Below are 12,523 nucleotides of genomic sequence, written 5' to 3'. Positions count from 1 at the left end.
TGGCGGTTGTTCCACTGCGGGTGCTGCGGATCGCTCCGACGAGGCCGAAAAACAAGTGTCTGTCGTGGCGTTTTCAGACTTGGGCTGCAGCTTGGTGCCCGAGTGCTTTCGCGATTTGCACCTGCGGTAGGTTTGAGCCTGGGCTTTGCGGGCTGCTCATCTCATGCGAGTGATTTTCAGGACAGCGAAGTTTAATCCGCACTTTCGACTAGAAGTCAGTATCAGTTGCAAGCAGTAGAGGAGCTGAACTTCAGAGCTGCTAGCAAAATTACCTGTGATGCAAAGCTCAAAAAATCCCGCTGTATTACCAAGTACTCTTGTAGTGGTACAATAATCACCTGAACTCCAAAAGCATTAAAGGGAATGACGAATGTTTAATAAAATCCCAATGTAAGTGTATGTTCTCAGATCGATAGCAGACGACTGTGCTGGTGGGAGTGAAGGCAGCCTGGGTGCTCACTTCTGTACAGTTGGAGCTATGAGAATGAGTACATGCACACAACCAGTCTACAAATTAATGCAAAATTCTAAACATACCCTTTTTAAAAAAAGTTCTGGCTAGAAGATGGAGTCATTATGAGAAGAGCAGTATTTGCTTTTTTTTGATTACTCATTTCCAAACAATAATGTAGAAGCAGTGAATCAGTCTTCTCTACAGGTCTGGATTTTAACAATGAAATTAGTGTTGTCTTTTTGTGAAGTAGAAATGCATTGGTTGTATTTGTCAACTGTTGGTTGCTGAGGGCAAATAATTCTTGTAATTGCATAAGGGTGAGCTGTTCTGCCTTTTTGGTCCCATCGCTTAATGGCTGGCTATTACATTCTTGGTCTTGATTAGAGGATGTGAAACTTTCCTTTTTGTGTTGTATCTATGTCACTAATCTCTTTCTGTAATCTATTTTCTTATATTTGGTGGCCACGCTTGTCATATTAGTTGAACTTGGAGCCTATTTTTGTTACTAATGGAAACTATATCTATTTGATACCAAAGGGACAGATAAATGTCTCCTCTTTGCATAGAACTATTTGCATTTGCTTGCTCACCTGTAATTATAAGAGGAGGCATGACTATTAGCCAGTCTTGATAGAGTTACCAGAAATTATTCTGAATTTATCTTGCATGTATTGCTTTTTCTTCTCCTAGTGGCTATGACTTGGTTGCTCATGCTATTAGACCAACCTTACAGAGCATTGCGGGTGGTGGGAAGGCTCTGATTTCTCACATAGCTAATTACAGAGCATTCACTGGGCTAAAAAGTAGGGAGAGAGGCCATAAGCTCCTGTAACTGACTGGGGGGAAGGAGGGGAGAACAGTTCCAGCACTGCTCCTTGCCCCACAGTTTGGCACTGCTGTGATTTGAGTCAGTTTGAAGTTGGTATTTTGTGCTCCATGTAGAATTCAGAGCTCTTCAAAGAGAGTTTTAAAATGAAAGAAGTGATGCATTGTAGGGAGTAGCGCATTTTGTGAAGAGGCTGCTTTTTTTGATGTTTCATTTGTCATAGATGTAGCTGTGAAGGGAGCCTGGTCATTGTTAGTCTGTAGCAGTGGGCAGCTAGCATGCAGCAGTGCTCATGTAATGCCGTACTGCTCATGGGTTAAAACAAATGAAGAACTACTTCCTGCTTCAGGTGCAAATAACTTTAAGTCATGGCAGTAACTCAGAGCCAATATAGGAAGCTTCCCCCTGCAGCCACCCTATCTTTATGAGCCGTGCAAAGGACTGGACTTGACAGGGAATTGCCCGACAGAAACGTGTTTTTTTGATCCAGTAGGGAGTCACCATATCACAGCTGAAAAGAAAACGCAATAATGGGAAAACTTAAGCGGCAACCGTTCCTGCATTTCATCTTGTTATCTTGTCATCTGGAGGGGAAATAAAACAACAGCCTAATACACAATGTGCATTCCAGTGAAATGTAGCTTTCTTAGAACCTCGGAGCCTTCCGCAGATTTCTTCCCACGGGTGGTGGAGCTGTGCGGGTCCCCCTGGTGGCCGCTCTGCATGGCCCCGCTTTGAGTTTTTCTTCGACTGTTCTATTTCTATTTTGTTTTTAAGGTTTTGTATGCCTTTTCTCTACTGATTATTAACTGAGCTGCTGATTTTGCATTCTAGTAAGATAAAATGCATTGTTTTATTGAAGTGAGGTTTACTGGAAATAGATCCTAACATTAAGTGAAGGATATTATGTAAGTGTTGTTTCACCTTGCTGTCTTTAGATTCCTATGCTTTTCTGCCTGCTACTTGGTCCTACTGTGATTTGCTTTGCTGTACTCTTTTTCAGTGTTTGGGTAGGAATTGTTTTGCATAACGGAATGAATGTAATAGACAAGGAATGGGGTGGAGGGATTTAAATGTTTCGTACTGTGCAGACACACAAAGCATAACAGCATGTTTCTTGAAAAAGCAAACTAAATAAGAAATGATACACTTTTGTTCCATGTTAGCATGAATGTATTCATGATGCTAAATATTCCAGAGAAAAACGTTTGGCTGGTTGACTCTTAACTAAGGGTACATATTAAGGCATAGTGATTTCAGAAAGCAGTGCAAATATACTTTTAACTTAAAAAAAAAACAAAAAACAAAACAAAAAAAAAAACAAAAAAAAACCAAAAAAACAACAACACCAAAGCAACAACAACAACAAACCCCACAACTATTTATTTATCCTTTCAAGACAAACAAACAAGAAGTGCCAGTTCATCAGTAAAGAAAAAAAAATCATTAAAAGCTTGCTTTGTTTAAAGCGCTATCATACACAGAGCAGCTTGCACCTTGTGTTTGAAATGGAAGCACTACAAAACTTTTGGCATAGGTAGAATAAACTGATTAGATTAGGTGATAACTGGGACACTTGTTGGTGTACCTGTATGCTACGTGTGCACTGTGAACTGCTACCCAAGATTCATTGCCTTTAGAGTTTCATTTTGTTTGGGTGATGGTTTTGTTTTTTTTTTTCTGTGGGGTTTTTTTGTTGTTGTTTTGTTTAGGGTTTTTTTGGTAGTAATTCTTGCAAAAGTATTCAGTTTGCAAGGAATAGCTGCAGTAACTGAAGATAATTAAATGTAGATGCTATGGTCAGCAGCTAGGAACATGCTTTTTTCTTTTTCTGGATAGTCCTGGCTTGTGATCTTAGACAGTATTGAAGGGTGTTAAAACTGAGTGTAAAGATTTTGTTCTTGCCTTGTGCTCTGGTTGTCCCCATCACTCTGTCAGAGTCATTTGGACACTAAGCCAACCTGAGCAACTGAGTGACAGACTGCTTTTGGAGAACAAACAGTTGCACAGCATCAGATGAGCAGCACATGAGATTTTTACTGAAAACATTTTATCCCTTTGCTGCCTACAACTTCGTTGGTTTCATTGTCTGCTGAAGGAACCACTGGAGAGTGCCTCTTGCCCTTCCAAGATAGGTTGACAAAAGCTTTTGAGCAGAGGGATTGTTAGTCTGCATTGTATCTGTTTCTTCCAAAGGAATCAGCAGCTGAACGTTCCTAAATGGTGAATTCAGTGAGGCAGATAGGACTATTCATAGGAGTCTTTTTCAGTTGTTAAAGTAAATAGAGAATTTTGGAGGGTGTTACCTATGTAGCACTTCCTCAGTAGTAACTGATGAGTTTCATATACCTGACCTATGTTTAATTGAATAGACATAAGAATAACATGTTAACACATGCTGTATTGAAGATGAAATGAAAAATACACACAGCTGAAAAAGATTAAATCTGTCAGTGAGGTGACACGTATGTTCTTCCTTTTGCCCTTTTTTTTCTGAGCAATAAAGTCATTCTGATGAACTCCTAGTATTTTTCTAACATAGAGCTTTTCTTATATGTTACGAACAAAATAAATCTGTGCTGTGTTTCATTTGCTCTAGGAACTGCTTCAATTTTCCTTTAAAATACAAATTAGTCTATAAGTACTGAAACTTATTTTGGCCTTTTTAATACTGAGATCCAGATCTTGTGCACTTGTAGTGTTATTAATATCAGTGAAGGCATGCATGGTAAGCATGTGCAATTGAAATTTCTGTTGTCTGTAGTAGACCTCTGTAAATAGTAGTTAGTTAATGTTGTGGTAGCACATCTTTTACAATGGTAAAACTAGAATTAGCAGTCCTTGCTTGTTTTGCAGCTGTTGGATGATAAGGACTGTAGTTTACTTGAGAGATACTGAATCTCTGGCTTTTGATTGATTAAAGAGTTTGAATTTTCTGTAAGTAAGGTAAAAGATGGTGCCCAGGAGGTCAGCTTAAAACCTATTTTCTTCTTTAGTGTTTTTCTTTTTCTTTTTTTTTCCTTTTTCCCTTTTTTAATAATAAAAATAATCTTGACATAGCATTTAATTGTACTTGAAGCTAATTTTCTGCAACGCAGCTAGGGCAGCCCTGAGCATCAACAGTTTATGTAAGAGAATGGAAAATGGTTCAAGTTACTAGTTATTTCCCCTTCATTTCCGTCCTTATTTCTTTTGTCGCTGACAGTTCCATTTAAATCACAGATTTTTGTTGGGTCATAGTAGATAAAATTAGATAAAATCATGGTATGCTGAAAATGCTGCCAACTTAATGTTTAGTAATATTCTTTGCTGCATTTGGGAATCCTTATGCATTGGGCTACTTGGAAGTAAAAACTTACATGAAAGTAATGCAAAAACAATTACATCCAATGAGTAATTTGTCAAGGTAATTGCCCAGTTCCATATAGTTTCAACATAACTTGTCAAATTGCTAATAGAAATTTTAAGCAAAGGGGAGGGCAGTTGTGAAAACAGAAGTCTGGTTTTCAGTGCTGCTCTAATTGGCATGTCATGAGCTGTTTTCACGGGGACCTCTGCTTTTTGGAAACATGCTTTGATTTGGTAATAGTGAGCTGTTCAGTGACAGTTATACAGCTTTTACTTGCTTAAAGTTTGGAATTTATTGTTTTTTGCCTGCGTTGAATATATATGTGTGTGTATATATTTATATGTATACACACATACGCAAAAGTATTTGAGGCAACTTTAAATGTTACTGGTGACATTTGATGATCTTGAGCTCTATTTATTTTGTTAGAGTTATATTTAAATTGTGTTAATCATATACAAATGACTATCTTGCCTGCATAATATTTCAGAAATGATGCACCTTGCAGAGCCACCACCCCTGTGAAAGCAGCACAAATTGTAACAGATGTGTATGTGTGCATGGGAGGGATGGGTATTCCGGTATCTAGGAGCCCAGGAAAAGAGCAAGTTAGCAACATTTACCACATAACTCATAGCAGAAAGCTTTTTGAATTGTAGTTTGTAACATACAAAGGCATGCCTTTGTTAAGTCATACTCAAGTGAAATGTCATTAGCTAAGAGTTGGTTTATAGAATGAGTTCAGTGTTATTAGCAAGAAAGATTTTACGTGCTGACTGAGCTGTATCTTTTCTTGTGAGTTCTGTGCAGTTGTTGTCTAGCAAGTTACTTAACCTTTTTTTATTTCTAATTTACAATAACCTGTTCCAAACCTTGATGACGAATTAGAGATATTTGTGAAAAAATGTAATTCAAGTAAAACAACCTGAGTGTGCTGTCGAATAATTTGTACACTAATAAGTTGAATTATTCATAATTCATAATAATGAAATAAATCAGAGCATTTAAATGTGTGTATAGGAAGGTTTTTACAAATGCTGTATCTGAGTTGGCAAATGTCTATTACGTGTTCAGATAGCCATGGTAAGTCTTACAGCTTTGTTAACAGTGAATGTGTTGGGGAGAAAAGTGATCTGAGATAGAATTCTACTTTTTTCCATGAGGAACAGAAGTCACTTAGGAAAAACATTTTGCATGTTAAAGTTTAAAAGGTGGTAATGTTAGACAAATGTTTGCCTTCATTTTGGGAAGGAACTTTTGTTTATTTTTTTTTGTTTTTTTTTTTTTGCCACAGAGTAAAGCCATCTCCAGCTGAAGGAGTTAAATCCAATCCCTCCAAGAGGCACAGGGACCGTTTGAATGCGGAGTTGGATCGCTTGGCAAGCCTTCTGCCCTTCCCTCAAGATGTTATCGCCAAATTGGATAAGTTGTCTGTGCTTAGGCTCAGCGTCAGTTACTTGCGAGCCAAGAGTTTTTTTGATGGTAAGAGTTGGGAATTTATTTGGTTTAGGACTGCCTGCACAATGCTGCTTGTACTGCAGGTTGTGTTCGCTATTGAAGTACTTAAAATCATGAATATTTTCTGTATTTTAGTGGAGCATACAATTGTATGGATATATACAGTATAACTGTATATATCAATTGAATGAAGTAGGTTTTCCACTTTCTTGAAAACCAGATGTAAATACTTACATTTCATCAGTCTTTCAATGGACTTTCAATGGAGGCAGTGTAACCCTTAAAGAGTCTTCCAGTCCTTTTTCTTAAACTTTGAAAAAATGAGAAGCTGAGATTTATCATTTACCCCTCTGAAAATAGCCCTTATAAAGCCATTACAGTTGAGTAAATATCATGAGTTTCAATGACCTGCATGTTTTGCTTAATGATGCATCAAAAAGATTTCATATATGCAATAACAACTAATCCTCTTTCCATAGTTTATTCTGAAGGTGACTTCTAAAGAAAGTGGCAAAGTCTTTCCTGTGTTCAAGCTGTGATTAAAGCAGAGCATGAGGCATTAAGATGACACCTAAGGTTCTCCAGTTGTGTGGGCAGTGTCTACGGACCAGCCCTGGATAGGGTAGTGCAGCAGTGCCCAGGGCAGTAATCAGGCCATGTGCATGTTCTCCTGTACTGCCTCAGAGGCTGTAGATGAGTGCTACCCCTCTCTATCATTCTCTGAGTTCTTCTGTAGGGTGAAAAGGGGAGGTTGGCTGCACTGGGTGCATGCTGGTTTCTTCAAAGGCAGGATTAGTTTAGTCGTTTTCTTTGCTGGAATAAAGCAGGGAGCTGGTATTTAAATAAAATTTTCCTTTTTGTAATCAGAAGTTTTATGATACTGTATTGAAGATGGAGCTACACTGATAGCTGCAAATACTAAGGATACTCTGTCCTTATCGGTTGAGGATTTGGTGTTTCACTGTCTTGGTAGTGATTCCGTACCATGCATAAGAGGACTGAAGAAAGCTAGCTTGCCTACCATAGTTTCACTTTTTACTGCAGGACTACAAAATTGTTTTTCTCGTTTATTCTGACTAGTGGCTTCAGTTTGGTAATGCTTGTAAATTGATATCCAGTATTCTATTGCTTGACAAGTACGTGCAAGTGTCTTGATTCCTGGGCACATTCAGGATGGTTCTTAGTATGGGATCTCCTGAAGGCTTGAGTTTGTCAAATATTTTATTATAGCAAATGTTCTTATTTAAAAAAATATATATATATATTGCTGGAAATAAGTTTTCTGTTAGCACATCAGTTTCATCAAAGTCTTGGTAAGGTGTTATTTCATGTTGATTGCAATGGAACAAATTATTCATCTTGTTGGTGTTCTTTTTCTGAAATGAAAAGGAAGCTTCAATCTTAATAATGCACTTGAATTTTTCTTAAAGAAAAGTTGTGTATTCTGAAATGAATAGAAGATTGTAGGCTTTTGCCTCACTTGGGCTGGATTGATAATCTCACTTTCTCATGCTGTGGAAATGCTTGATTTTTGTTTTGTTAATTTGCACTTGAAGGTCCTGGAATAAAGGGGCTAATACTATAATTTCTGTCTAGGAAAATAATAATTGCATTAATAGTTTAGTGCTGTAAAGAAACATGCAAAAACCTGTAATCTCATCACACCAAACTTTATATCCGTTGCTTGTTTCTAATTTGAATGTTAAGTCAGCTTTCAGATGTTTAGAACAGTGATGAATTAGATGTGTGTTAGTGGCAGTTAAATTGTATATGCATCTCAATTGTATAAATTGTATATGAATGTAGTTTTAACTACTGTGGATGCAAAGTTGAAGCAAACTAAAAGTGTTGCAGACTGATCAGATGGAGACACTTCATACAGACACATGCAGCTGCTACGAATATACTGTACCATAGCTGTGCCGTGCAGGTTACTTGTGCCATAATGAATCAAACAGCAGAATTTTTACTTTCTCTGTAGAAAGCATGAAATGAGTGTATATACTAGGTGCATTGCAGCACCTAGTATAAAGTAAAAAAACTTTGCTAGTCTGAAAAAAAAAAGTCTGAAAAAAAAAATTATGTTGATTATCTTGTTATGTAGTTCAAAATGTCTGATGCGTGAAGTAAATTTATTTTATACTGTCAGATATAATAGCTTCTTGTCCTTTTTTTTTTTCTTGGAAAAAAACTTCTTGCTATTTCTTTACAGATAAGATTACAAATTAAATCATTAATCAATATCAATCTGTAAATGTTTAAAGGCTAACATTGATTAAAGATAAACATCAGGAAGCAATCTGAAACAATGACTAATTCACTATTGCAAATAGGAGGAAAATCTTTTTTCCTATTTTAAAGTAGTTAAGTAGCACAAAATCTATTTCAGTTGAAACTGACCTTCCAGAAGAGAAAGAAGTATTTTAAAGTATGTAAGTAACAACAACAATAAAAAATCCATCCACTTCCCTAGGATAATTGTTTTAATGATCTACCTGTACAGTGCTTCTCACAGAACTGATTTTTGAAGGATTATTTTGTGCTGTTAAAAAAATAAGTGAGGAGAGCCCTATAGGATAGCTGATGAATGCATGAGTGAGCGTTGATTGTCACCTTGAGTGCCCGATCTGAGCCAGCAGGTCTCCGTTATTAACATAGCATGCTGAAGTGAGGGGAAACGCTAAATGAATAACAGGATGCAAAGGGGGGTGTGTAAATTCCTGCGGAAAGTAAAATATAAATGCATAATCATATGATCTTGCTTGAAAGGAAACCCAGGTTTTTGCTGTAACAATAGATATTTTTTCAAAGAAAACACTTGCGTTTTTCCAAGTTTAAATAATCCAGAGTGGATGTCTGTTTTGATAAGTGGAAGTTTGGGAGGAGATGAAAAAAGGAATTGTTTTATGAAAGACATCTCAAGAAGTTGTGTCAATTTGAATAAACGTGCTTCACTTAGATGTCTACAAAATCCTTAGTTCCTACTTTAAAAGCTAAGTGTAAAAGACAAAAAGTCTTTCCTTCCCAGGTCTTTAAGACAGTTCAGAATAATCTCTGAAGTTAAAGCCAGATGAGTTTTTCTGTGGTGTCAAGATTGAAATGCAGTAAGCTTCAGTGCTCTTAACGTATTCCAGATTCTAAGAAACTGATGTACATTTTTTTTTTTCCATAACCTTTAAACATCTTCTGTTAGTAACTGATGATATTCTGCTAAGCAGTTGCACTTGGTTGTTGTAGTTTGTTGTTCAGTTATTCAATGGCTGCTGTTAAGCCATCCTTATATATGCTGCCCGTCAGCAACACCAGTTCAGTGATGCAGAAGCTGTTTGTGTGGTTGGGTCACTCTCAAGTTAACGTAGTGGTAGATGACTTTCCCTGCCCATGTCAGGCACTCTGACTGTATGCTGGAATTTGAACATTAAGTTCTTTAGTCAAGAAAGAGGTTTTGGTAGGTGCTGAAAGTAATATTAGAACGACTTGGGTTGGAAGGTAACGTAGTCCCAAGCACCCTGACATGGGCAGGGCTGCCAGCCATGAGATCAAAACACCCAGGACACCATCCAGTCTGGCCTAGGACACCTCCAGGGATGGGGCATCCACACCTTCTCTGGGCAGCCCAGGGCCTCCCCACTCTCTCTGAGCACAGAATTGTCTGGCCTAACTCTTCTCTCTTCTAGTTTGAAATTGTTTCCCCTTGTCCTGTTCTGTCAGGCAGTGTAAAAAGTCAGTCCTCTCCTTCTTACAAGCTCCCTTCAAATACTGGAATGCCATAATGAGGTCTCTCCAGAGCCTTCTCCAGGCTGAACAAGCCTAGCTCCCTCATCCTTTCTTCATAGGAGAGGTGCTCCAGCCCTCTGGTCATCTTTGCAGCCTTCCTCTGGACCCTCACCAACAGCTCTAGATATCTTTCTTGGGCTGTGAGTCCCAGCCCTGTACACAATACCCCAGGTGGAGCCTCATAAGTGTAGAGAAGAGGGGAACAATCACCTCCCTCTCCATGGTGGCCACTGTTCTTTTGATGCAGCCCAGGATACTGTTGGCCTTCTGGGCTGCAAGAGCACACTGCTGGCCCATGTCCACCTTTTCATTCACAAGGACATCCAAATCCTTCTCCGCAGAGCTGTTTTCAATGAGTTCTTTTCCCAGTCTGAACATACACAAAATAATGACTCTCAAGTCTGCTTCATCGTGAAATTGAAGGTCTCATACAGTCAGTCAAAGCTAAGAAGTTATTTGGAACAGTGTTGCTTTTCAGCTGTGTGATGCTACCTGCATATACTAGGTAGATTAGCAGTCCTGAAAGTCAAGCAGGTTAGCTTAAATCACTGCTGGAGTATTTATTTTGTGTGTAAGATACTTTCTGAAAGTGGCTTAAGGCAAGCTTGTTATTTTTAAGAGACTGGGATAAATCAGGCAGGTGTTTGCTGACTGTCAGTAAAGAATGACTTTGTATTTGTCCTTGTATTACTTCAGTCTGTTTTGATGCTAAGTGCCAGTACGTTTGTGCATTCAGCAGTGAAGAATATATAGAAGTGAAAAATGGGAGAAGTGCAAGTTCAGCATCCAGGGCACAACTGGACAATCATTTAGCCTGTGTTCTTTGTGCCTGCTAAAATGAAAAAAAAACGTTTTAGCTTTGGTCCTATAATGTTGTCAATTTGTCATATAATATCTTACTACAGCAAGAAAGAGCACTTAAAGTGAGTCCTCAGTAAGATATAAGAAATAATTAAGAATAAAAGTAGAGTTAGCATATTTGCTTTCTTTTATTTACATTTTGGGGAATGGATTTTTTTTTTTTAAGGTATACTGAGAATCAAGGAGAGAAACTGAATGAAGAAGCTGTGCTATGTATGTGTATCGATACATTCGAAACAAAATTTAACATGTTGCTTATTAATTATTCTTTCATCCATTTCAGTAAGAATTCCTGTGGTTTAAAGTATGTGGCTGTTTTCTCTTGCTTACTGGATAGTATTCTGCAATTACAGAAGAAAGTTTCTGTTCAAAATTAGTTCAGGATTGGTTTCTTATGTTGTATGCAAGTGATTCTGGCAAACACAGCAATAACAAAATACTGAAGAACTTTTTCCAGTAAGTTTGCATTGCCTAATTTTCCTTTGTGATATAATTAACACATATTCTTTGGTTTAACGTAGCTTAAATTTGCAATGCACACACTGTCATCACATAAAATATATTGTTTGATATAATGTATTTTTCCTGCAATGCCTGTTAGTCTATCACACTGCACATTCGAGAGAACAGACTGCATGAGGTTCCTGCTTTGAAGAGTATGGCTTAAAATGTACAGATGATAAAGGCAGATAATATGGGAGACAACTTACATATTCTTTCTCATTGAGAATATGTGGTATATCTACAACCTCGCAGGTATAGATAACTTATACACCAAGTGCTGTATTATTCTCTGAAACAGAAACCTCAAATTACAAAACAACTGATTAAAACTCAACCTCCCAAAGCCAAGATACTGCATCAGATTTAACCAGACTTGCTTTCATTTCAGATAATTATATTTACTCGTTTGTGTAATGCAGCTTTCTTCATGTATTTTTGAAAGGGCAGCTTCCCTTCCATGTTTTGCATCTTATTTGGAAGTCGGAGGAACATAAAAAAAAAAAAAAAAAAAAAAAAAAGGGGGGGGGGGAAGATTGTGTGTTTTTTTTCTTATACAGTTCTCCTACCCTGCCCCCATCCAAAATTATTACATAATGTGTACCTTGAGACTGTGTGGGTATTTCCACAGAGACTACCATACTACTCAAGTTATTTTCTCTACCGAGCTGTTGTACTTGTCTTCTGTATGCCTGTTCCCTGCCCCCAGCCCAGTTGTACTAAGCATTTATGGCTTGTCTGCTACTGGCTATTTTAGCCTGTATTTTACATAACAGAACATAAGTAGGGATTTAGGCTTTGAAGTCCTAAATTCTGATCCTCGCAAACAATGATTAAAGCCATGTAGCTGTGACATCACCTTCAATCTCAATATGTGTATGTTTTCATTGTTACATACTGATTCTTACCTTGATCAGAAATGTTTTAGGAGTGCTGTGTTGCTAGGCAGGGAACACAGCTGGGCAGCCCTGTTCTGCAACGCACTGATACAGCTGACATTCAGTACATCCCATAAAGAACATATAAAATGGCAAATTCTTTTCATATCAGACAGTAAGATCTTGCCATGTGAGCATGTCTGTAGGATAAAAGGGAGAAATTTGTTGCTAGCAGTGATAGTAAATTTATTCTTCAGCTGTGTTTTTTATTTTCTGGAACTGTTGGGACTGAATTATTTGAATGGTTACTGTTAATCATTGTTAGAACTGCCACTGAAGGGAAGGAAAGTAAAAGGTTATCTCTTCATCTCTATCCTATATATATTTCTTGATCAAAACTGTATGGGAAATCAGTTTAG

At 37.6% G+C, this 12,523-nt stretch overlaps 1 protein-coding gene across 2 annotated transcripts in view; it reads left to right on the top strand.

The window, feature by feature from the left end:
* Positions 1 to 12,523, top strand: part of AHR (aryl hydrocarbon receptor) — a 57,787-nt gene that overhangs the window by 623 nt on the left and 44,641 nt on the right. For both annotated transcript variants that reach the window (XM_031590061.2, XM_090142721.1), the window contains exon 2: positions 5,924 to 6,111. In XM_031590061.2, coding sequence (XP_031445921.1) covers positions 5,924 to 6,111 — 188 coding nt within the window. The remainder of the gene's footprint in view (positions 1 to 5,923; positions 6,112 to 12,523) is intronic.

The sequence above is a fragment of the Phasianus colchicus genome, chromosome 6 (genome assembly GCF_987193195.1).
Source record: "Phasianus colchicus chromosome 6, bPhaCol1.hap1.1, whole genome shotgun sequence".
In the NCBI taxonomy this organism is placed as follows: domain Eukaryota; kingdom Metazoa; phylum Chordata; class Aves; order Galliformes; family Phasianidae; genus Phasianus; species Phasianus colchicus.
The sequence above is the reverse complement of the archived record's forward strand: the minus strand, read 5'-3'. Positions and strand labels throughout refer to the sequence as shown.